This window comes from Maniola hyperantus, chromosome Z (assembly GCF_902806685.2).
Source record: "Maniola hyperantus chromosome Z, iAphHyp1.2, whole genome shotgun sequence".
Taxonomy (NCBI): domain Eukaryota; kingdom Metazoa; phylum Arthropoda; class Insecta; order Lepidoptera; family Nymphalidae; genus Maniola; species Maniola hyperantus.
In genome coordinates, this window is record NC_048564.1 from 6,432,944 (window position 1) to 6,455,929 (window position 22,986).

The 22,986-nt window shown below is 37.4% G+C and overlaps 1 protein-coding gene across 1 annotated transcript; it reads left to right on the plus strand.

Moving 5' to 3' along the window:
• Positions 1-4,631: 4,631 nt before the first annotated feature.
• LOC117995701 (V-type proton ATPase 116 kDa subunit a 1-like) lies at positions 4,632-18,994 on the plus strand. Its single transcript, XM_034983691.2, has 15 exons — positions 4,632-4,818; positions 5,716-5,895; positions 6,394-6,554; positions 9,224-9,389; positions 10,491-10,667; positions 11,325-11,537; positions 12,473-12,623; positions 13,692-13,853; positions 14,754-14,962; positions 16,044-16,153; positions 16,416-16,540; positions 16,835-17,070; positions 17,847-18,054; positions 18,281-18,455; positions 18,814-18,994. Exons 1-15 carry the CDS (start codon positions 4,702-4,704, stop codon positions 18,947-18,949), a joined length of 2,526 nt encoding a protein of 841 aa, XP_034839582.1. The 5' UTR covers positions 4,632-4,701; the 3' UTR covers positions 18,950-18,994.
• Positions 18,995-22,986: the final 3,992 nt, after the last annotated feature.

Sequence of the window (22,986 nt, forward strand, 5' to 3'; positions counted from 1 at the left end):
GCCTTGATACCTTTGGAATAAGCCAACCAGCTCGCGGAACTTATTGACGGTAGTAGTATTTTTTGAAAATCCTTTCTTACGATCGAATAAAATCTTTCCTATTTGTAACCTGTCAAGAATATATTATAAAGATCAGCGTTGCCAGACGTCCCGATTTTGGCGGGACGTCCCGATTTTTCAAGTCAAAATCCCGAAGAAAGAAAGAATCCCGCTTTTTTCACTCAAAAAGTTCCAAAATCCCGACTTGGCAATTGAAAAAACTGGACACGCTGGGGAAGATACTAAAGCACTATTTCACACTATGGGATATAAAAGAGCCACAATAGCTCAAGGAGTGGACTGAAAACCGAAAGGTCGACGGTTCAAACCCCGCCCGTTGCACTATTGTCGTACCTACTCCTAATTACAATACAATACAAAACGTTTAATTACAATAGTGCAATAGTGTAAAAGGTCAATCCATCGATGGCTCAATCATTTCCATTAATAAACAAAACCACTGACAAAGGGATTGATTTTCCTGTGAAAAGTATTACTCCGTGGCAACTGCGTTGTGGTAAAGCTTTTTGTTAAAGCTCCACTCGTGACTTTCTAATGGGCGACTGATGGAATAAAACATAGAAAAAAAGCATGTGAGGGCCACACCTTCGTTTTTTATTTTATAAAAGCTGAAAGTTTCCCTGCGCACTGTCCCCGACACAGAGAGGAACGATCAGCGACAATGAAGTTTGGATCATGGTGGCTTTTATAACAGCTAACAAAGACGTATATAAAATCTTTCGTCGAAGTATAAAGTCAATTTTTTTTACACTACCTTCGGAATAGTACCTATTAGAAATCACGTCATGCATTGCCAGACATTTAGTATCATGGCAACCCTCTGCCAGACACCCTTAATCTTTTAAACTTAATAGGCGTCTGGCAGAGTCTACGCAGATTAACTTTCAGATTTTATAAAATAACAAAGGTCTGGTACGCCCGGGCTCTCTCTCTAATACAGTTACCTTAAGTTGCAAAACCTATAGTATAAATAAATGATATATCGTTGAAGTAAAACATTTCAAGGTGCAATCCAAGAGGAAGTAGGTAATCAAATAGGCTTTCGGAAAAGCATCGGCTGTTTCTGGCAATGAGCTAAAATTGCGTGTTAACGTTGAAATGTTTCACACCGGTGCTAATGATTTGAACATTGCGACGTATATTTTCTATACTTGCTACGAATATATGAAACTAGCCTAAGCTCGCAATTTCGTCCGCATGGACTACACAAATTTCAAACCCGAATATTATCCCCTCAAGGGTTGAATTTTCGAAAATTCTTTCTTAACAATGCCTACGTCATAATACAAATATGAGCCCGATTCGACCAGTAGTTTGATCTGTGCCTGAGAGTTCTCAATGTTTTCAAAAATGTGTGAAGTATGCCAATCCGCATTGGGCCAGCGTGGCAGACTATGGCCTAAATGCTTTTCAGGCTGAGAGGACACTCGGCTCAGTAGTGGGCCGGTAATGAATTGATGATTTATGTCATCATAACATAAAATGCTTATTAACACTTCGAATTTATTATATTTATTTGTAGCATAAAATTTATAAATTTCGTATTCTACCTAAATAAGAACTGTCAGTTTTAAGTTACAAATACCAGCTTTAACTTGGTCACCTTAGTTGTGAATTACCCACGAGCTTGCAAACTAACCAAATGTATACTAGTTAACAAGCTTAATATCAGATTCGCCTGGAGATGTAAACTTAGACTTACAAGAAAGGACACATTAATTATAAACTTGTATTGTATCCTACATAGTTTGTCTTAAATTAAGATCTACAGTAATCAATTCGTTGAGAGTTTACTAAACGTTGGATCGTTTAACTTCAATTTAGTTTTTATGTACTAGGGCTTTTTGTTCAGATTAAGTTCTTTATAAAATACACTAGCCCGCGACTTTGTACGCTTGGATTTTGCTTTTTAATAATCCCGAGGGAACCCTTTGATTTTCCGGGATAAAAAGTAGCCTATGTCACTCTCCAGGTCTCACAACTATACCCATGCAAAAAATCACGTTGACCCGTTGTTCAGTTGCGTCGTGATTGCAAGACAAACCAACAAACCAGCAAACCAATAAACCTTCGCATTTATAATATAGGTAGGTAGTGATGGCCACTATGTAGCGGGTGTCACTCACCAGGCGATGGAGAGTGCTAGCGGGATATAACGGGTCATAGTTCAGCGAAGCTGAAGTAGCAATAGACAGGGTACAGAGTTCTTGAATAGTTGAGGATAGTTGCTAGAATGGCGACCTAGCAGAATTGCAAGCCAAGCGTTGAAGACACATCGTCCTCACTTAAATGGACTGACGGAACCAAACGAGTCAAAGCCTCAGGCAGCCGCTGGAAAAACTCCATACAAGAGACCTATGTCCAGAAGTGGATAATGACTGCAAGACACCCTTAAAATTTGATAAATTGGGGCGTCCAAGTGCCAGGGAAGTCGTCAAAAAATTTATTCGCTGACATATGACACATTTAATTAACTTCAAAGCACACATTCTCTTTTATAAAACAAATTCAGGCGCAAAATTTATTTTCAATGCACCAAAGGTTTTTACTTTTGAGCCTTTGACGAAGAGTTTCTGATAATAATTAACATTGATGTTTACGAATACACAGTATAAATGACAACTCCAAATTTTAAATTGGTTCACGCATTTAAAATTTTTCGAAGCGTAATAAAATAATGAAGCACGTTTAAAAATAGTATTCAAAAGCAGTGCATCAGTAGGTACCATACCAGCTGAGCTTTCAGTTGTTCGCAACTTTGTAGTTGTATTACATAATATTGTAATAGGGTCTTGGACTGTAATAATAAAATGACATGGTTTTTAGTATAGCGGTAGTTTATGGGGCTAGGATAGAAAATAATTTAAAAAATAAACATGATTACTTCACGTTATCACGTTCTAATAAGAGTTTTTTTTGTTCAATTTTGTGATTTGCGATCAGTCCAAGGACTTTTAGCAAATAAGGTGTAGGTTATTGTTTTATAGCGGCTGTTCCTCTTTAGGAGCTAGCACTCAACTATTTATTGCCTATCAAGAAGCGAGGTCAAGAACACATTTTCTCTTTAGGCGTCTCGGGTAGTCCTCAATTAAGAGCCTGGTGGCTAGTGGATTCGGATGCATCAGAAGCCGTTCTTTGTAGCGTTTCGCTAGCCCCCGAACTTCCTCCTTTATTGATATTACGTTCAGGTTCTGATGGAGTTCTTCATTTGTTATAAACCACGGCGTGTTAGCAATCGAACGTAAAATTATATTTTGCATTCTCTGTAGTATGTTAAGGCTGGAGTCACATGCACACTACCCCACAGTTGTGCGCCATAGGCCCAGGTTGGCTGCTTAGCTAATAAGAGCTTAAATGCATTATATTATATCTCGCTCTAACAGTAAGAGTCGAAATAGATACTTCTAATTCTGAGCCAATATCTATGTAGTCTGTTCTAGGTACTACGCGCATGCATGTCACACACACAAGCGTACGAATTTGCCTTCACTTTTAAAAATACAATTGTGTGAGCTTTGCCTATCTGAAGTTTTATTATATCTTTGGCTTTAGGTAAGTACTTTAGAAAGGAAAATAATAAAAGTTTTTGTTTATGTTATTATTACTTTGTTCTAAGTTAGTATCCGCTATTGACTATGATGTGTGAGCAGAGAATAGACTAACTGGCCCCTGGGAGGCCCCGCGCCTACCTCAAAAGTTACTGCTGTAACAGTAAATAATTCAACTGCCCGCTATCCCTCGGGACTTAAGAATAACACAAGAAGGTTGAGTCAGATGGAAAATCAACCTTGTTTCAACAGTCTGTGTTTGCTCTACGCTACGATACAAAGAGGGTTGGTAACTTGGGAAAATTGTTTAAGCTTGAATTATGTTTAAATTCAATAAACACTTAATTAAAGTTTTATTACGCTTTTGGTGCCGTACATAATATGCTTTAAACCTAACATTAGTAGAATTTGGTATTTTTTTACAAATATTCTACACAATTTATTTGTTTTTGGTGTAAACAATAAAGTAAGTATTATAAAATATCACAAGTATAAAAATAATGTCTATTAATAGTATATAATATAGGCCGTAAAAATGACTCCTCACGCTCCATTTTTAATCGACTTCTAAAAAGAAGGTGGTTTTCAATTCAGCCCGATTTTCTCTTTTTTTTAACTCTATTTTCTACTCTAATATACTTCGAGTCAAAAGTTAGCCCTACTAACTCAACTAGTGTCTGGCAACGCAAGACGTGATTTGTAATACTATTCCGAAGAAAATATAAAAAAATTATACTTTATACTTTGACGTAAGAAATTTTACACCTTTTTCACCAGCTGTTATCTGCCAAAGCCAGCCATGATCACGTAGGTCTGGCCCTCCCGGGCTCTCTCTCTATAAATCACTATTCTATTTATGTCACTGATTTATGTATATTATTTCAGTGGCATGGCACGTGAAAATTTATTCATACTCATTTACTTTAAAAAAAAAAACAATAAAAACAAAATATTTGAAATTGACATTGATCGTAATTGAAATAAATTCTTCAAATAAATTAATTTTTGATTTCATTAAAATACCTTGTTTATCTAGTATGTACCTTGATTATCAGTATTAATAACAACTCCTCATACTTTTATAGTTTCCAAGATGGGTTGTATGTTGAGAAGTGACCTAATGGCATTTTGTGATATGTACCTCCAACCTGAAACTGCGTTTGAAGTGATTGGCCATCTCGGCGAGATGGGATGTGTGCAATTTGTAGATGTAAGTACGCCATAAACCTGAAACAAAACCCCAAACCCTTCAAGGTCAAATTGATTGAGCATGTATCTTCGCATCGAATTCGAATTCGCCAATTTTCCAGGATAAACAGTATCCTATGTGCGTATATGGGATCATCATCATCATCATGATCAACCCATCGCCGGCTCACTACAGAGCACGGGTTTCCTCTTAGAATGAGAAGGGTTTTGGCCATAGTCTACCGCGCTAGCCATGTGCGGATTGGTAGACTTCACACACCTTTGAGAACATTATGGAGAACTCTTAGGCACGCAGGTTTCCTCACGATGTTTTCCTTCACCGTTAAAGCAAGTGATATTTAATTAATTAACACGCATATAACACCGAAAAGTTTGAGGTGCGTGTCCGGGATCGAACCCCCGACCTCCGATTAGAAGGCGGACGTCCTAACCACTAGGCTATCACAGCTGCGTATATGGGATGCAAGCAGCACGTGGAATTGGGTATTTTAAAATACTGTGAGTACTCTATGATTTTACTCGTACTCAGAAAGTAGTAAGTTGTCTTTGTACCGAGTTTCGTCAAGTTCGGTTAAACGGATGGGTTGTAAAAGCTGCAAAAGCAGACAGACAGACACACTTTTGCACTTACAATATCAGTAAGGAAACCTTTTCATCAGTACCCTTAATATAAATGCGAAAGTGTGTTCGTTTGTTGGTTTGTTGGTTGGTTGGTCCTTCAATCGCGTCGCAACTGTGCAACGGATTGACGTGATTTTCTGAATGGGTATAGAGAAAGATCTGGAGACATAGGCTACTTTTTATCCCGGAAAATCGAAGAGTTCCCACGGGATTTTTAAAAACCTGATTCCACGCGGACGAAGTCGCGGGCATCAGCTAGTTTTAAAATATTTATCAGATGACGCCTGACGTTAAACCATTTCAAAGAAATTATGTGACGGAACTGTGTCGTTGTGCTGAGATGGAGCGCAAGCTGATCTATATGGAGGGAGAGATGAACAAAGATCAAATCAGTATTGTCGAATACAACAGTATGAAGGCAAAACCATTGCCGCTCAACGAATTAGCAACGCTGGAGGTAAAACTTAACATCACCAGTCTAATAAGTATTTTATCATCATCATCATCGTGATCAACTCATCTCAATCCACTGAGCACGGGTCTCCTCTCAGAATCAGAAGAGTTTAGGCCATAGTCTGCCACGCTGATCCAGTGTGGACTGACAGACTTCATACACTTTTGGGAACATTAGTGAAAAATTTCTGGCATGCTGGTTTCCTCACGATGTTTTCCTTCACCCTTAAAGTAATTTATATTGAATTGCTTAAAATGCACGTCACTTAGAAAAGTTAGTAATGTGTGGCCAGGATCGAACCCCCGACCTCACGAATATACCTCAATCACTATTTTATCACTGCTCTTGTCTAGTAAAGTATTTAGCTGCTGGTTAAATTTGTACAAATTTCAATGTAAGTGAAAACGTTTGTAAGCGCGGGCTGATTTCGAGAGGGGTAAATCAGACTCTTTAATTATATATGCATTTCAATAAAATTTTATTACTACTTATTATTATCAGAACATACTAGAGAAATGGGAAAATGATGTATTGGAAATGTCCGACAATCAAACAACGTTGTTAAAGAATTATCTGGAACTAACTGAAATGAACTATGTCTTAAATCAAATTGGCCCATTAATGGGTGAAGCCGAAATGAGTGAAGAGGCAATATTTGGAAGGTAGCTTTTTTTAATTCATATTTTTTAATGTACAATAACAAAAACCTTTCAAGTAACGGAAAATGCCATTACAATGTACAATAGTAGATTGTGCAACAAGGGCATAAAACAAGCCATTTTATCCGAGACGTTTATCTACCCGAGCCGAAGATGAAGGCAGATATTTAAGTGGAAGATAAAATGACCGAGTTATACACTCAGCTTTTCCATCGATTGTGAGGAAATGAAATAATAATATTATTATAAATGCATGTCTAAAGTAAATTCGAGCAATCTTGTAATGAGGTTGTATTATAGGAAAATTTGATTTTATTAAAATTCCTTCGGTAGGTATTTTGTTGTATTATCGAAGTTAGCACATTTTTAAAACATTTTTTAAGTTGGAAGTAAAGCTCACATTGCAGTGTAAAGCACTAACGAGTAAAATCTTAAACTTATAGCTAGTATAAAATGCAGAATAATTCATATTTAATTCGTAGTTATTTTTTTATTATGAATAATAATAATTATGTTACTTGTATTTTGTTATCACCGTACCTATTCTGCCACGCTCTAACATAAGTTAACAAGAATTAATTAAATTAAGTTTTATCATTTAAACAAGTTATAACAAAATAATATTTTGATGTCGTAAAGTATGCAAATAATAATAATTAGATCTGGTTGAAGTTATATTATTTTGACCATAATTATTCGGCAGCAGTTATAACGAATACGACTGGCGTATTTTAATTTGAAATTCTGGGAATATCAGATGCAATTTTCAAATAATTTCGACTACAGGTGGATTTTAAAGTACTTTTGTAGGAATAACTGCTAACATGGTGATAGAAATAATAGAGTTACTTCAGTAAACTCAGTTTGTGTTCGCTTTGAAACTGCAGCATCGATAATAGTATCAACATTAAGTTATCAAACGGCCAAGGTGTAGTACAGACTTGTAATTGCGTTAACGGCGCGGTGTAGGGAATTTAACAAGTAGGTACTTTTCATTTTGAAAAATGAATATACCTATAGTACGCGACAGCTCGAAAGGCAATCGGTGAGGGAACGCCCCGCACACCCATACAGCCCCCGCACTGGGTTAGCGCGGATGATGTGCAGGTGTGCGGGGCGGCCCCTCGCCTTATACCCCGATTGCCATTTCAACCTGTCGCGGACTATAACATTGGAATTGATAGGTACACAAAGTTTGATTTTTTTGTTGACCTGGGCGTATTCGGAACCCTCGTAGCTTTAGCTCAAAGTTTACGCAATTTTGACTTACATCACACTTTATAAGTACCTACGTACGTTAACTTAATTTTGATGTACAAAAAAAACTACAGCTTAATATGTGAAACTATTTGAATTATATATTGCAATTATCATTTTGAATCTTAATCACATTAATTTTTAGGGTTCCGTACCTCAAAAGGAAAAACAGAACCCTTATAGGATCACTTTGTTGTATGTCTGTCTGTCTGTCTGCTCTTATGGCTGACCTTTGGGGAAAAATCTGAAAACCGTGAATTTGTGGTTACATCACACAAAAGAAATTAAATTGTGGTCATGAAATAAATAGATAATATTTTCAATTTTCTATGTAAGATAACTATATCAAGTGGGGTATCATATGAAAGGCCTTCATCTGTGCATTCTAAAACAGATTTTTATTTATTTTTATGTATCATAGTTTTTGAATTATCCTGCAAAATGTCAAAAAAATACGACTGTAGTACGGAACCCTCATTGCGCGAGCCTGACTCGCACTTGGCCAGTTTTTTTTATAAACTTTTTATGTATTTTATAAGCTAAACCTTCCACCATTCACAAACGCTGAAGTCCGAGGTTTTATGTAATTAACGCCCCAGGCGCTCCAGAGTAATGCATACATATTGAACTGTCAGCACCGACGGTAAAATGAGAATAAAACTAGTTTACGTCTTGTAAACTTAGATCGGAAATGGATAATATTTTCAATCACTACCCACATTATAAGTTGGTCCTTCAATCACTTCGCAATGGAACAACGGATTGACGTGATCTTTTTGATTGGGGTATAGTTAAAGACCTAAAGAGTGGCATAGGCTACTTTGTATCCCGGAAAATCAGCTTGCACGTCTAGTCCTTCCTAGCAGCTTGCATAGACGGGAGTATCAATGTTGCTCTACGGCTGATATGAAATGAAAAATGTTTCTGTTTGGACGCCCGATCTGCCTAAAACCGTCTGAATAGATTAGAAAAGAAAGATTTTTTATTCAAATAAACTTTTGCATGAGCTTTTAAATTGTCAAAAGGTAAAAATCTACCCCTGATTTAGAATGCCCTTTTTAACGAAAAGAGCCAGCAAGAAACTCGATGGAAGCCAACAGCCTTAACGACAATTGGCTGAAAGTACGCTATCACTCAAATTGTAGTGGTCAATGGGTGTCCAGCTCATGCTCGCGACTTTGTCCGCGTGGAGTACAGAAATTTCAAACCCCTATTTCACCCCCTTAGTGGTTGAATTTTCAAAAATCCTTTCTTAGCGGATGCCTACGTTATAATAGCTATCTGCATGCCTAATTTCAGCCCGATCCGTCCAGTAGTATGAGCTATGCGTTGATAGATCAGTCAGTCAGTCAGTCAGTCACCTTTTCTTTTTATATATTTAGATTAAAACAAATCAACAATTTTTTTCGTATTAGATCTGCTGGTGGTGATACTGGTTTACTTGGGCGACTTTTTGTGTTGACCGGTGTTGTGATGAGAAGCAGATGTTTTCCGTTTGAGATGATGATGTGGAGAGTGTCGCATGGAAATATTTATTATAAACGAGCTTCTCAGGATGCTATATTGCAAGATCCCAGAACTGTAAGTCATTATTCAGCTAATAGATCTTTGTGTTCCTTTATTTCTGCTATTTTGTCACTCTTTGCGGTTGCCACATATTAATTTACCCATTACGTACAAAATCTACATGTATAACATGTCTTTGTGCAAGTAGGTCTTAGATTCATGATCGAGTTGTAGTCAAGTGAAATTGTGTGCCGGATGTGATATTTAATGAGGATGTGCTGCATGGTGAAGGAACTTAGTTAGTATCGAGGACGTTGAGAAGTAATTAAGCCTCTATGAACGCAAGGTTGTTTGAAGCGCCCATACAAAATGTTAATATCGTTTTCTATTTACCCTAGTGAATGATGCCTAGTAAACGAAGGCAAATACAAAGCCTTTAACGTCATCATCCTGAAAGGTACGAGTAGAGATCATAGACATGAGGAAATTGTGGCGGAATACTTTGATAGCTTCTCGAAACGATACTGGTTCGAGCTAAATAAGTATCTATTGCTTAAAAAAATTACTTTCGACACTCCGAACAATCAAAACAATACCTAACAGTTTTCCGAATTTTCAACCCCTATCTTCTTGGACTTAGCGCTGTCCCTCCTAAGTGAGATTCACCTTACTGAACATAACGCATAATGTTATACCTACATATTATTTTGTCCGTCAATCAAGTCGCAACGGAGCAACAGATTCACGTGATTTTTTGCACGGGCTTATGGACTTGGAGAGTGACATAGGCTTCTTCTTATCCTGGAAAAGCAAAGAGTTCCCACTAGATTTTCAAAAACCTAAATCCACGCAGATAAAGTCGTGGGAATCAGCTAGTTTTTAATATTATTAGGATAAGTATAATATTATACCACACGAGTAGATATTATAGACCAGAGGGGAAGCTTCACACTAGCTCACGCACACCACGACGTGCCACGAACGCTCCGTGCGCCCAGTTTGGCGGCAAACAGAGCGTCAGTGACACGTCGTGGTGTGCGTGAGCTGCGCTAGAGTGAAACTACAGCCAGCCGCTAGTATGAAGCTTCCCGTCTGGTCTATATTGCCTTAAACGTGTGATGTGTATCTGTTCATACAGTGAAACTGCACTAACCTAGACTATGCCAACCTTTTCAGGGCCAAGACATTCGAAAGGTGGCATTTATGGCAGCATGCCAAGGCGAGCAGTTATATACCCGGCTGGAAAAAGTCTGCAGTGGGTTTCGTGTGAACCTCTATACCTGCCCTGAAACCCATGACGCAAGGATGGACATGATGTTGCAACTCGGTGTTAGGATAGATGATTTGGAAAAAGTATTATTTTTACTGCATCGAAAGTGTTCATGTATTGTTGACAATTTTTAGCTAATTATTATCTCTCTGCTTTGTTCCTGTCATTGCTGAGGATTAATTATTATTATAGTAGAGGATGCCCGCGACTTAGTCCAGGTGGATTTAGGTTTGTAAAAGTCCCGTGGGAACTCTTTGATTTTCCGGGATAAAAAGTAGCCTATGTCCTTCCCCGGGATGCAATCTATCGCTGTATTAAATTTTGTCAAAATCGGTTGAACGGATGGGCCGTGAAAGGCTAGCAGACAGACAGACACACTTTCGCATTTATACTATGGATACTATGGATGACGCTAGGAGTTCAATCCCCATCCTTAAACAATCGCAACCTCGTTACAAAACTGTCCAGCAATTTCTATAATTATTGTCCTGATAGAAAAGCTGGCGTGCGTTCAGAAATGAGCTGAATGGCGATTTTTTTTTTGAATAATGAAACAATTTCCGAACAAGTTAAAGAAATCGATTTTTTGAGAACCTGCTTTTTAATAAAATTGCGTTTGTATGAGTACTGTGAACGTGACACCTTTGGTTAACCAACCTGTACGATAATGTAGTGATATACTCATATTCGACGTTAGGTATAACAGCTAGTTGGAGTTATCTACTAAATATTTCACTTAGGTTATGAAAAAAACTAAATACTACCGTTGCAAGGCACTACGTACTGTTAGTAAACAATGGGACACGTGGATGGTGCAAATAAAGAAATCTAAAGCGATCTATCATACCATGAATATGTTCACCCTTGACATCACGAGGAGATGTCTAATCGGACAGTGTTGGGTGCCTGATCTTGATTTACCCAAAGTTGAAAATGTTCTAGCAAGAGAATCGGTAAGGCAAATGCCCCAATCTGAGGATTCATAATTTTTAATCTACCTTCTAGAAAAGACGTGCCAAAAACCGATTAAGAGTGCAGCTACACGATTTTTTTTTAAATTAATAGACTAGCGCTTGGCTGCAATCAAACCTGGTGGCAGGTGATGATGCAGCCTAAGATGGAGCACGCTTGCCTAGAAAATGCCTATTCACTCTTGTCTTGAAGGTACCCATAATATTATAATTGGAGGAAAAAACTGATGCTGGAAGGGTGTTTCAAATCTTAGCGGTTCTAATTAGAAATGAGGAAGCACATTGCTTAGTACGTATCCGTGGAATTTTGACTACGTATGGGTGCAGACCTTGCAGTAGATGGGTAAAGAGCAACCAGGTTGAAAAGTTCTTCGGCACACTCCGAAATATATCCTGTAAAATACCGATAGTTGCGTTGACAGTTCAGCGTCTGAGCGGTGCCGCTGCGTCATTATTCATAGAAATCACTGTACTATGCTACACATTGCATATGACTTGGGACCAGAGAGACGAGGCGGGGAGGGTGGCGTGGTGCAACCAGTACTCCAGCTGGTACCAAACACTCAAATCTACAGCAGTGAGGTGCTGCAACGCACTGGAAACGCATCGTGGGGCCTCAGTTTTAGCGTTCCGGTAGGATGTCGCGTAAAGACTGATTAACCATAATATGGTCATATGGGTATGGTATAGGTTTTCCAGAATAGCTCACTTTTATCTTAAACTCCATCAGGAGAAATCTCAGTCAAGGGCTACGTCTATTTCAAATAAAAAAGCTTAGCGAAATTAATCTATAAGCTATTTTATTGATAAGCTAACGCTACATCATCGGTTACCATCAAGTATTGACAACCAGCCATCAATAAATAAGAATAATAATATTATTTATTTTGTAGAAACTTTTTTTTTCATAATAAAAGGAGAAAGCTGAGAGCAATGTGGAGTCCTTCATACTAAAGTCTGACGATAATGACGACCCACCGACGTATCATCGTACTAACAAGTTCACGAAAGGTTTTCAAGCCCTTATCAACGCTTACGGTGACTCTACTTATAGAGAACTAAACCCAGGTATTATTCAAAGTCAAAGTCAAATAGTTTATTCAAAATAGGTAATAAATTACACTATTTGATAGTCGGTTGTTGCATTTGTTAGATGATGATAGAGTGGTGATAATTTTCACGCGAACTTAAAACTAAAGCTACGAGAGTATTTTATGAACACTATTAATTATTTCACAATGTTTGTATGTATCTAAAATAGATGATTCCTGAGACTTCATCCAAGTTGATTAAGGTTTTTGTAGAATTTAGGTTTGATTCTTGACCTGTATACCTAAGTCAAGTTTTTATGAAAATTTTTGAATACAGTTTTTAATTTCTTTAAAATCGATCTCTCATCACCAGCATAAATATCAACTCATTGCCAGTTTATTGCTGAGCACGGGTCTCCTCTCAGAATGGTTTGGCCATAGATCATCACGCTGGCCAAGTGCGGATTGGCAGACTTCACACACCTTTTAGAACATTATGGAAAACTCTCAGGCATGCATGTTTTCCTTCGGCGTTAGCAAATAATATTTATTTGCTTTAACCTAGGACGACTTCAAAAAGTCAGTGATGTGTGCCTCAGATCGATCCTCGAACAGGAAAAGGACGTCTTCACCACTTGGCTAACACCACTTATCACCTCTATATCTAATCATCATCATCATCAATAGACGTCCACTGCTGGACATAGGTCTCTAGTAGGAACTTCCACACGCCACGGTCTTGCGCCGCCTGGATCGAGCGGCTCCCTGCGACTCGTCTGATGTCGTCCGTCCACCTAGTGAGGGGGTCTTCCAACGCTGCGTCTTCCGGTGCGAGGTTGCCATTCCAGCACCTTGGGAGTTGGGACCCCAACGTCTATCGGTTGTACGAACTATGTGCCCTGCCCATTGCCAATTCAGCTTCGCAACCCGTAGAGCTATGTCGGTTACCCTAGTTCTCCTACGGATCTTCTCATTTCTGATTTGATCACGTAGAGAATACCTATATCTAATACTTAGTTTAATTTTCATCTCGCTTATTGTTTCGAAACTAGCTTTTTTGTTTATTAAGTTGATGCTTATTATTTCACCCGTATCGATTTTGCAGGTCTCTATGCAATAATAACATTTCCATTTCTGTTTGCGATCATGTTTGCTGATGTATGCCACGGAGCACTCATGCTGGCATTTGCTGTTTGGATGATATCAGTTGAGAAGCAGCATATGGATAAGACTTCAAAGAATGAGATATGGAATATATTCTTTGGCGGTAGTATTATTAAGTTGAACGTTAGGAAAAAAATCGTATTACAACATCACCATCATCATTAACCGATATAGGTCCACAGACAGGTCTCTTGTAGGGACTTCCACACGCCACGGTCACGCCTGAAGGCGGCGCAAGACCGTGGCGCGGTTAGTCGATGGAATCATCCAGCTGCGAATCGTATTACACGACACTCGAATTGGGTATTTGACTCCAATTTTTTTATTACTTTGTTATAAATTAGCTTATGTTCGTGACTTCGTCCGCGTGGACTACACAAACTTCAAACCCCTATTTAAGGGTTGAATTGTCAAAAATACTTTCTTAGCGGATGCCTACGTCATAATGGCTATCTGCATGCCAAATTTCTGCTGTGCGTTGATAGCTCAGTCAGTCAGTCAGTCAGTCAGTCACCTTTTCCTTTTATATATTTAGACTAGAATAAAAGTAATGACGTGTTCGATTTATCAATTGTGAACACAAACACTGATCATAACTTCTCGTATGTATATAGCCAGATAACTAAAGAGTGTTTTTGAACGAATAAAACTAATGCTAGATCTTATGAAAGTATTTTATATGCACATTATAAAATATAAAATACTAAACATTGGTTACAAGATTTTATCAACTTTTTCGAAAACTGTCATCTGGCGAGTCTATGCAAGGTGTTGAATCACATCTCCTGGCGTTCTGTCTAATGGCCGCCGCGCAGCGCCTTCGTGCGTCGTCGGCCTTCTTCGTTTTCTGTCGGGCCGTGCGCCAACAGACGTAAACTGAAAAAACTAATTAAATCGAGCAAATAACAAATTTTATACATAAGATTTTCATCATTTTTTTAAACCTTTTTGTAATAACAACTAACAATAACAAATTGCTGTAGGTACTGTCATATTTTTACAGGTCGTTACGTTTTACTTATGATGGGTTTATTCAGCCTCTATACTGGTTTTTTATATGGCGAATTATTTTGCAAGCCCCATAAGCTCATGAAATCCTACTGGATGAACACTTATGATAAAGAAACGGTAGAAAAAAATCATTTTATCGAGTTGAATCCAGTCTTTGAAACAAACCCACCGTATATTTTTGGGGTTGATCCTATTTGGAAGGTAAATATTATTTTGGATACTATTCTATTCTATTCATTTACAATTAACATCAGTACCCGTAGTACAAGATTTTACGTCTCACCAAACGAAACCAAATTCGAGAGTCGAAATACTTCCGCGTTACAGTAAAATGGACCTAAACAGCCTTGAATTGAAGTCAAATATTCAATGCCACTGATTTTAATTTCACAATGTTTCCGCTTGGAGCGCTGGCTGTAGAAGTGTAGACAAACTTGAGCTTTAAAACAAGGCATTTAAGATCCAGTTTACTGTAACGCGGAAGTATTTCGAATCTCGAATTTGGTTTGGTTTGGTGAGACGTAAAATCTTGTACTACGGGTACTGAGAGATCAGAGCTGTGATAGCCTTGTGGTTAGGACGTCCGCCTTCCAATCGGAGGTCGGGGGTTCGATCCCGGGCACGCACCTCTAACTTTTCGGAGTTATGTGCGTTTTTAAGAAATTAAAATATCACTTGCTTTAACGGTGAAGGAAAATATCGTGAGGAAACCTGCATGCCTGAGAGTTCTCCATAATGTTCTCAAAGGTGTGTGAAGTCTGCCAATCCGCACTTGGCCAGCGTGGTAGACGATGGCCAAAACCCTTCTCACTCTGAGAGGAGGCCTGTGCTCTGTAGTGAGCCGGTGATGGGTTGGTCATGACGATAGAGATCAGAATCGTCCGGATGGCTTATTTAAAAAAACTATTTTGAAGTGAAAACTTCTTCAAACTCCAAGGTCGCATCACTGACATGCTAATATTAATATAGTGCTTGGAGTACCGCTTATTATGTAAAAGTATATATAACGCGCAAATTTAACTCCTCATGCGCCATTTTAACTTTACATTTTAACTTTATGGCACATGAGAAGTTATTTTGTACGAACTATACAGATGTTAATCCAATTAATACCACAATTTTTTGAAAATCCACAAAACACCACTGTTATTTTCTAGTTTTAAGTTATCACTTCTGTCGGAAATACCCACTGATTATCAATGTTTATGGTAGGTAGATGTACCTTCGTATGGGTTTAGTTCACGTAACATGCTTGCAAAAATTATTATTCTATTGTTTTCAGTTTGCGAAAAATAAAATTATGTATTTGAACTCATTGAAAATGAAAATATCTATCATAATTGGAATAGTCCATATGATGTTTGGATTGTTTTTGAGTCTTTTTAATCACACGTAAGAACGTTTTTAATCACACGTTATAAACTCAACCCAAAAAAGGTAAAATGTGGTACAGTGCATTTTTGTATCTACTAACTTAATTGTAATAAAATTAAAAGAATATAACTCAAAATTGGGCTCCTTTTTTGCAAAGAAATCTGAAATTCTGATATAAGTAATATGTAATATTATAAATATTTTTTTTAACTACCTACCTACCAAGCCAATCTTATGACTTTTTTTAATGTATTTTCTTTATTGTTTGAAACTTTTGCAGGTATTTTAAACGCCATCATGCCATTATATTAGAGTTTATACCACAAATTATCTTTCTGACAAGCCTGTTCTTTTGGCTTGTCATATTGATTTACATGAAATGGTTCATGTTCAGTGGGAAACACAGTAAGTATTAAATATTACTGCCATTTTCAACTCATTTATCAAGAACAGGTTAGGGGTGATAATTAAATAGCAACAACTTGAATATATTTTGCGTTAATTTTCAAAAACGTCATAGTTTATTTTTAAAACGCTTCATTTTTTTTGATTTCATGATTTATTAAAATAAATAAATTTATCCTTCTCACATTTTAAGGCTTGGTTATGGTTTCTTAAAAACCGTGAATGCTCAATGTGTTAGATACTTATACCAGCCACCTTAGCAGACGGTACAAAAACTCAACATTTTGTTTGTAGCTGAACTAAAAAGAGGTGCAGGCTGTGCCCCATTAATTTTGATTCTATTTATCGATATGGTACTTATGTCTACATCGAAACCCGTGGAAGAAGAGTGCGACGCATACATGTTCGAGGGACAAGAAACTATCCAACGGCTCCTAGTTTTTATTGCAGTTATTAATGTACCAATTTTACTTTTTGGGTCACCCGTATACCTTAACCATATTTACAAAAAGAAAAAAGAAGAAGCATTGGTATGACTGACTTATGATATTTTTTTTAAGAAGTGCTTATGTTACACTAGTATATTAGGAATAATCCTGTAAAGCTTGATGTAAGTGTTGAAAATCTAAATATATAAAAGGAAAAGGTGACTGACTGACCGACTGATTGATCTATCAATGCACAGCTCCGACTACTGGACGGATCGGGCTGAAATTTGGCATGCAGGTAGCTATTATGACGAAGGCGTCCGCTAAGAAAGCATTTTTGAAAATATATAACCCCTAAGTGGGTGGAATAGGGGTTTGAAATTTGTGTAGTCCACGCGGACGAAGTCGCGGGCATTAGCTAGTAAAATAAAAACTCTATATCTAAAATGAATCGCTGAGCGCAAATCTTGAGCAAAGCTGAACCGATTTCGCTAATTCTTTTTTTATAATATTTCTTGAAGTACGAGGATGGTTCTTACGTAGAGAAAAATTTAAGAAATTGCCTGAAAAAGTCTAAAAACAACACTTTTCTATATTCCCATTCAAAATATTCGTAATAAAACTCAAAAGTCAAAGGCGGTACGAAGTTCGCCGGGTCAGCTAGTAATATTTTTTTTTTGGACGAACTTGGGTCGTAGGAAATGATTATTCCGATTATTCCGTAATTCCGTAATGATTATTATGTATTTCCGTGGCATTTTTAATGAATTAAAACATATCCCTAGCATATAATGAGTATTGTAAATAGCGTTGATTGTAGTACTTAGTGCTTTGGTAAATAAATAAAATCTCTTAACGTATTAATTAATTAATTTTAGAAAAAAATAAGTCAATTCAGAAGGTACCAGAGGAGAGATTCAGACAAGCACACAGAGGCAAGAATTATGAAAGAAATTGCCAAATACTCGACGCCTTTTGGAGAATTGATGATACATCAGGCCGTCCACACCATCGAATTCGTTTTGAGCACCATCTCCCACACTGCATCTTACCTCCGACTGTGGGCTTTATCCCTGGCTCATGAACGTAAGCCGTGTTCTTTACTTGAAAATAAATCGCGGGCATCATCAAGTCCACTTAATGTTATTGCATGTAGCGGTTAGCTAAAGAGTACACAAGTAAGTGGTTTCCACGAGAAAATAAAAAATGTCTGATTCTGGCGAGCATGAAAATGCTCATTTTCCTCGTCACATAAAACTTAGTAAGCAAAACCAAATTATTGCAAGTACCTTAGTAATGCTTTTGTTTACAGAATTATCAGAAATGCTTTGGGTGATGGTGTTAAGCAAACTTGGACTACGTGAAACTTCTTACTACGGGGGTCCAAAAATATTTATCATATTTGCAGTTTGGGCGACTTTCACTCTCTCTGTCTTGGTTGTTATGGAAGGGCTTTCAGCATTTCTTCATACACTACGGCTGCATTGGTTAGTCCTATTTTATCGCAAGGTGATGGAATGGCGACCTCGCACCGGAAGACGCAGTGTTGGAAGACTTATATATTACCTAGACACTAGGTGGACGGACGACATCAGACGAGTCGCAGGAAGCTGCTCGATTCAGGCAGTGCAAGACCGTAGCGTGGGGAAGTCCCTACAAGAGACCTATGTCCAGCAGTGTACGTCTATCGGTTTTTGATGATGATGATTTTATTGCAACCTCGAGACTTGTGTATTTTGTAATCCCATCACATGTTAGGTACACGTTGGGCTTCTATATTTTACGAAGCTATTTTTAAGTGAATCTTAATATCTTACCGTATTTAACTCACCTTATAATTTGCAGGGTTGAATTTATGAGCAAGTTCTATTCAGGCACTGGTTATCCTTTTAAGCCTTTTAGTTTCAAGGCCATTTTCTCAAACGAGGGAAAGGATGACAAAGACGAGGCCGGGTGCAAAAAGAAAGTGTTTACCTATTAATCGTTACGCTATCTACATGCCCATTACGTTATGTTTCCGTGACCTATATGTACTAATGACCATTCATTAGTTCAAAATTTTAACACTAACAGTGTTTAAATTTTGAGAAAGGACTTGCCATTTTGATCATCAACAGCTATCATATCATTCATATCAAAAGTACGATTTAGTACGGTATAGTGCGCAAAAAATAGCTTCTCACGCGCCATTTTAACGTTGTGGGTCAACTGTCATGTTAAAGCACGATTCACCTTTAAAATAAGGACTAAAATTGTATTTTTGATTTGAAATAAAAATAAAAACATTTATGCACTATATTAAAAAATTGCAGACTGCAACTGCATTTGTTACTCACTTTTATAATTTGATGGTCAATGTTAAATTAATTTTGAAAGCCTTATAGAACTCGATTTATGTTCGGAATGACCTCACCATAGTGCATAGATATCTTATACTTAGTATAATGTATAAATTTTGAGAATGTAGTCGCCATATTTGCTCTATGACCGCGGATACACCTGTAAGTTTTACTCACGTAAGTAGCTTACATGATTAACTTTTGACAAATTTACTAATGTAAACAGTCTAATAAGTACATTTGCCTTAGTAAATTTGTTGTCAATTAATTATGTAAGTTACTTGCGTGAGTAAAACTAGGTGTAATCGCGGCCTGTGTCAATTGACATGACAGTTGACAGATACTTAGAGTAATCCGGTAAAACTAGTCAAATCAGTATTTTTTTGTAAAGCGTCAAAACATGCGCTTAGTATGCGAGTTTCTATAAAATACTGACATGTGACGTCACAATGATTTGACGTCCTTTTTTAGTTTAATAAATAATTTAGAATGGTTATCATACTTTAAACTAGCAAAGGGTGTAGATTTTACGTATTTTAGAAGACCTTCTATTTAATAATCACTGAGAAATAATTTATTTTTAGGGTTCCGTACCTCAAAAGGAAAAACGGAACCCTTATAGGATCACTTTGTTGTCTGTCTGTCTGTCTGTCCGTCTGTCAAGAAACCTACAGGGTACTTCCCGTTGACCTAGAATCATGAAATATGGCAGGTAGGTAGATATTATAGCTGACATTTGGGAAAAAATCTGAAAACCGTGAATTTAGGGTTAGTTCACACAAAAAAAATTAAATTGTGGTCATAAACTAATAATTAGTATTTTCAACTTTCGAAGTGAGTGACTATATCAAGTGGAGTATCATATGAAAGGTCTTCACTTGTACATTCTAAAACAGATTTTTATTTATTTTTATGCATCATAGTTTTTGAATTATCGTGCAAAATGTCGACAAAATACGACTGTAGTACGGAACCCTCATTAGCCTGACTCGCACTTGGCCGGTTTTTTGACATAGGTAAATACCGTATTAAGACGAGTGAGTTCTTAAAATGTATGCACTATATTAAATTTGATGTTTTTCAATGTGGGTATTTTAGTTTATTAGATTTGAAGCAGTTAATAAGCAAAGATTTGCTTTAAGTTAAATATATTATTATTATTATTTAATACATTGTATTTGTTGATGTCCTTGTTCTCATTTTATCCAATACCTGAAACGCTAGTGGCCACAGGAGCCTCATAGGCACGCCTCAAACTTATCTAAAATGGATCAAACACTGACCGCCGCACTCAGAGTCGCTAATCGTTAATTAAGATTGAGTTAAAACAGATTTATGAGTGAGATATAGCTCTGTCTCGTTTACCTCAATCTTAAGTAACGATTAAGTGACTCTGAGTACGGCTGTGAGTGCACCTTTTCAATTTGACATTAATTATACGAAATGTTTGGCAAATCATGACGTACTTTTGTTTGACGTTAAGTGTATCTAACGTTAACTTAAAAAGTTAATTTTACTTGTGCATAAGATAAGTCACCAGAATCCATAAACGTTCTCTATTATTACCTTCTACGTTGTACTTTTTATGGTGAAATCACCAAGTGTACGCGACAGGTCGAGATGGCAATTGGGGCACTGTGCAGGTGTGCGGGGGGTCCCTCCCCGATTGCCACTTCGACCTGTCCTTTCCTCCTATCCTAGATCAACTATTAAGGTGTCGATCGACGACTCTCACTGCAGTGTATCTGTCGATAATAACGATGTTAAAATTAGCTCGTCGAATCCTGGATATTTATTGAGATTGAGCTGATATTCGATTACACAAGCTTTTAGCTAAATATTTTGATATGATTATTGTGTAGGTACGATGTTCCTAGATTTTATCTAGGTACCTACAAAATAACATTCCTTTGCACAAATTATTCATGTTGGACCGAAAAATCTCCATCATAACTGAAAGGCTGTTATCCATTAGCGCCTAAACAAAAGGATTAAGCCATTGTTAAAATACTACAGAAAAATTAAAATTATTTTATAAACAGATTTTATAAATCATCTCTTCTGCTTAACGCTTTTGTTTTATGATATTTATTATACAATACTAGCTGCTGCTCCGGCGAACTTCGTACCGCTTAACAGTCGATTCTTTTTCAGGCCATTTTTTTTAATTTTTCTCCCCGTAAGAACCATCTGCTCGTACTTCAAGGAATATTATAAAAAATGAATTAGCGAAATAGGTTCAGCTTTTCTCGAGATTTGCGATCAGCAAGTCTTTTTTAACGATTCTTTCAATCGCAGAAGATACTGGACAGTATACACCATTAATCATTAAATTAAATAGCCATCAGTGATTTGACGCTTAATTTTGTAACTGTTTAATTGGAACCTAATAAAGTGCAGAACTAGCAATTGTTAGGTATGAAATCAGTTTCTATATAAAATACAACGTTCGTTCTTCTTCTGTAGTGGCCCGACCGCCGGCGAGAAAACGACTAACTATCGGCGATTTTCTCTCTCAAGAAACGCACAATAAATGTACATTCCGTGTAAACGAAAGAGATGCATATGTCAAAAGTTGCTCTCTGACTGTTCACACTGCGCGCGACGACTCGCTTTACTAGTTTTGTCACTGAACGATGAGCTTTCAAACTAAACTCGCTCAGCGTTATTCGTTCAGCGATGCTCGCTCGCTTGAACACGTGTAACGCGCGCGCAGGTTTGCACAGGAAAGCGACCGCGGGCGAATGGCGCGAGTAATCGCTACATCGCTACATTCGACAAAACTATCGCAACTACACACTCGCTTCCCGCTGATCGCCAACTCGTTTGTTTCTAGTTCTACTCGTTTCTCGTTCATCGTCGGCGGTCGGACCACTGCCTTAAACTCTTGTTTTTCTTTGAAAACTTTCATATTAAACGTCAATTAAAAGTAGAATAAGTATATTTATTACTAAAATTTATCAAAGAGTAATACATGCGAATACTTTTTACGACGCAGTAGTCGCGCTTCACAAATACGCCTTAACAGCCCTGCTAAAGCTCCATTGGGTTTATAATCAAACGTATCTCAATCGCAGTTCATTTTTGTTGCATCTGAAACGCTTCAGCGGTACAAAGGTTTTTATATAAAAGCTGTGGAGTGTACAGGAAACATCACAGAGGTATCGGAGTAATTATTGTCTCATAATTGAGTTTAATTGCGTCTACCAGAGAGATGCCATATTATCACTAGAGGAGCAAACTAACAGCATAATTAATTAAAGCGCTTCAACTACTTGATTATCAGTAAGTACCCTTATTATAAATGCAAAAGTGTGTTTGTTTTGTTGGTTTGTCAATCACGTCGCAACGGTGCAACGGAATGACGTGATTTTTTTGCATGGGTAAAGATAAAGACCTGGAGAGTGACATAGGCTACTTTTTATCCTGGAAAATCAAAGAGTTTCCACGGGATTTTTAAAAAACCTAATTCTACGTGGACGAAATCGCGGGCATCAGCTAGTAGGTACAGTATACGAGAAATTACAAACAAGTGGAACTTTGTCAACTGTTGCCGTTGTCATGTTGGCGGCAGCAGCAGTCAACGAAGCGCAACTCGTCTGTAAGAAAATTTTGAGAAAAAGACTTATTGGGAAAAGGATATTTTGAGAAAAAGACTGTTTTGTTGAGTTTCTGAGAA

Excerpts from the sequence above, each read along its gene's own strand:
- LOC117995701 (XM_034983691.2), top strand. The coding sequence starts at position 4,702 with ATGGGTTGTATGTTGAGAAGTGACCTAATGGCATTTTGTGATATGTAC. Across the intron at positions 4,819-5,715 it reads GATGTGTGCAATTTGTAGAT|ATGACGCCTGACGTTAAACC; the intron begins GTAAGTACGCCA and ends AATATTTATCAG. Across the intron at positions 17,071-17,846 it reads AGAAAAAAGAAGAAGCATTG|AAAAAAATAAGTCAATTCAG; the intron begins GTATGACTGACT and ends AATTAATTTTAG.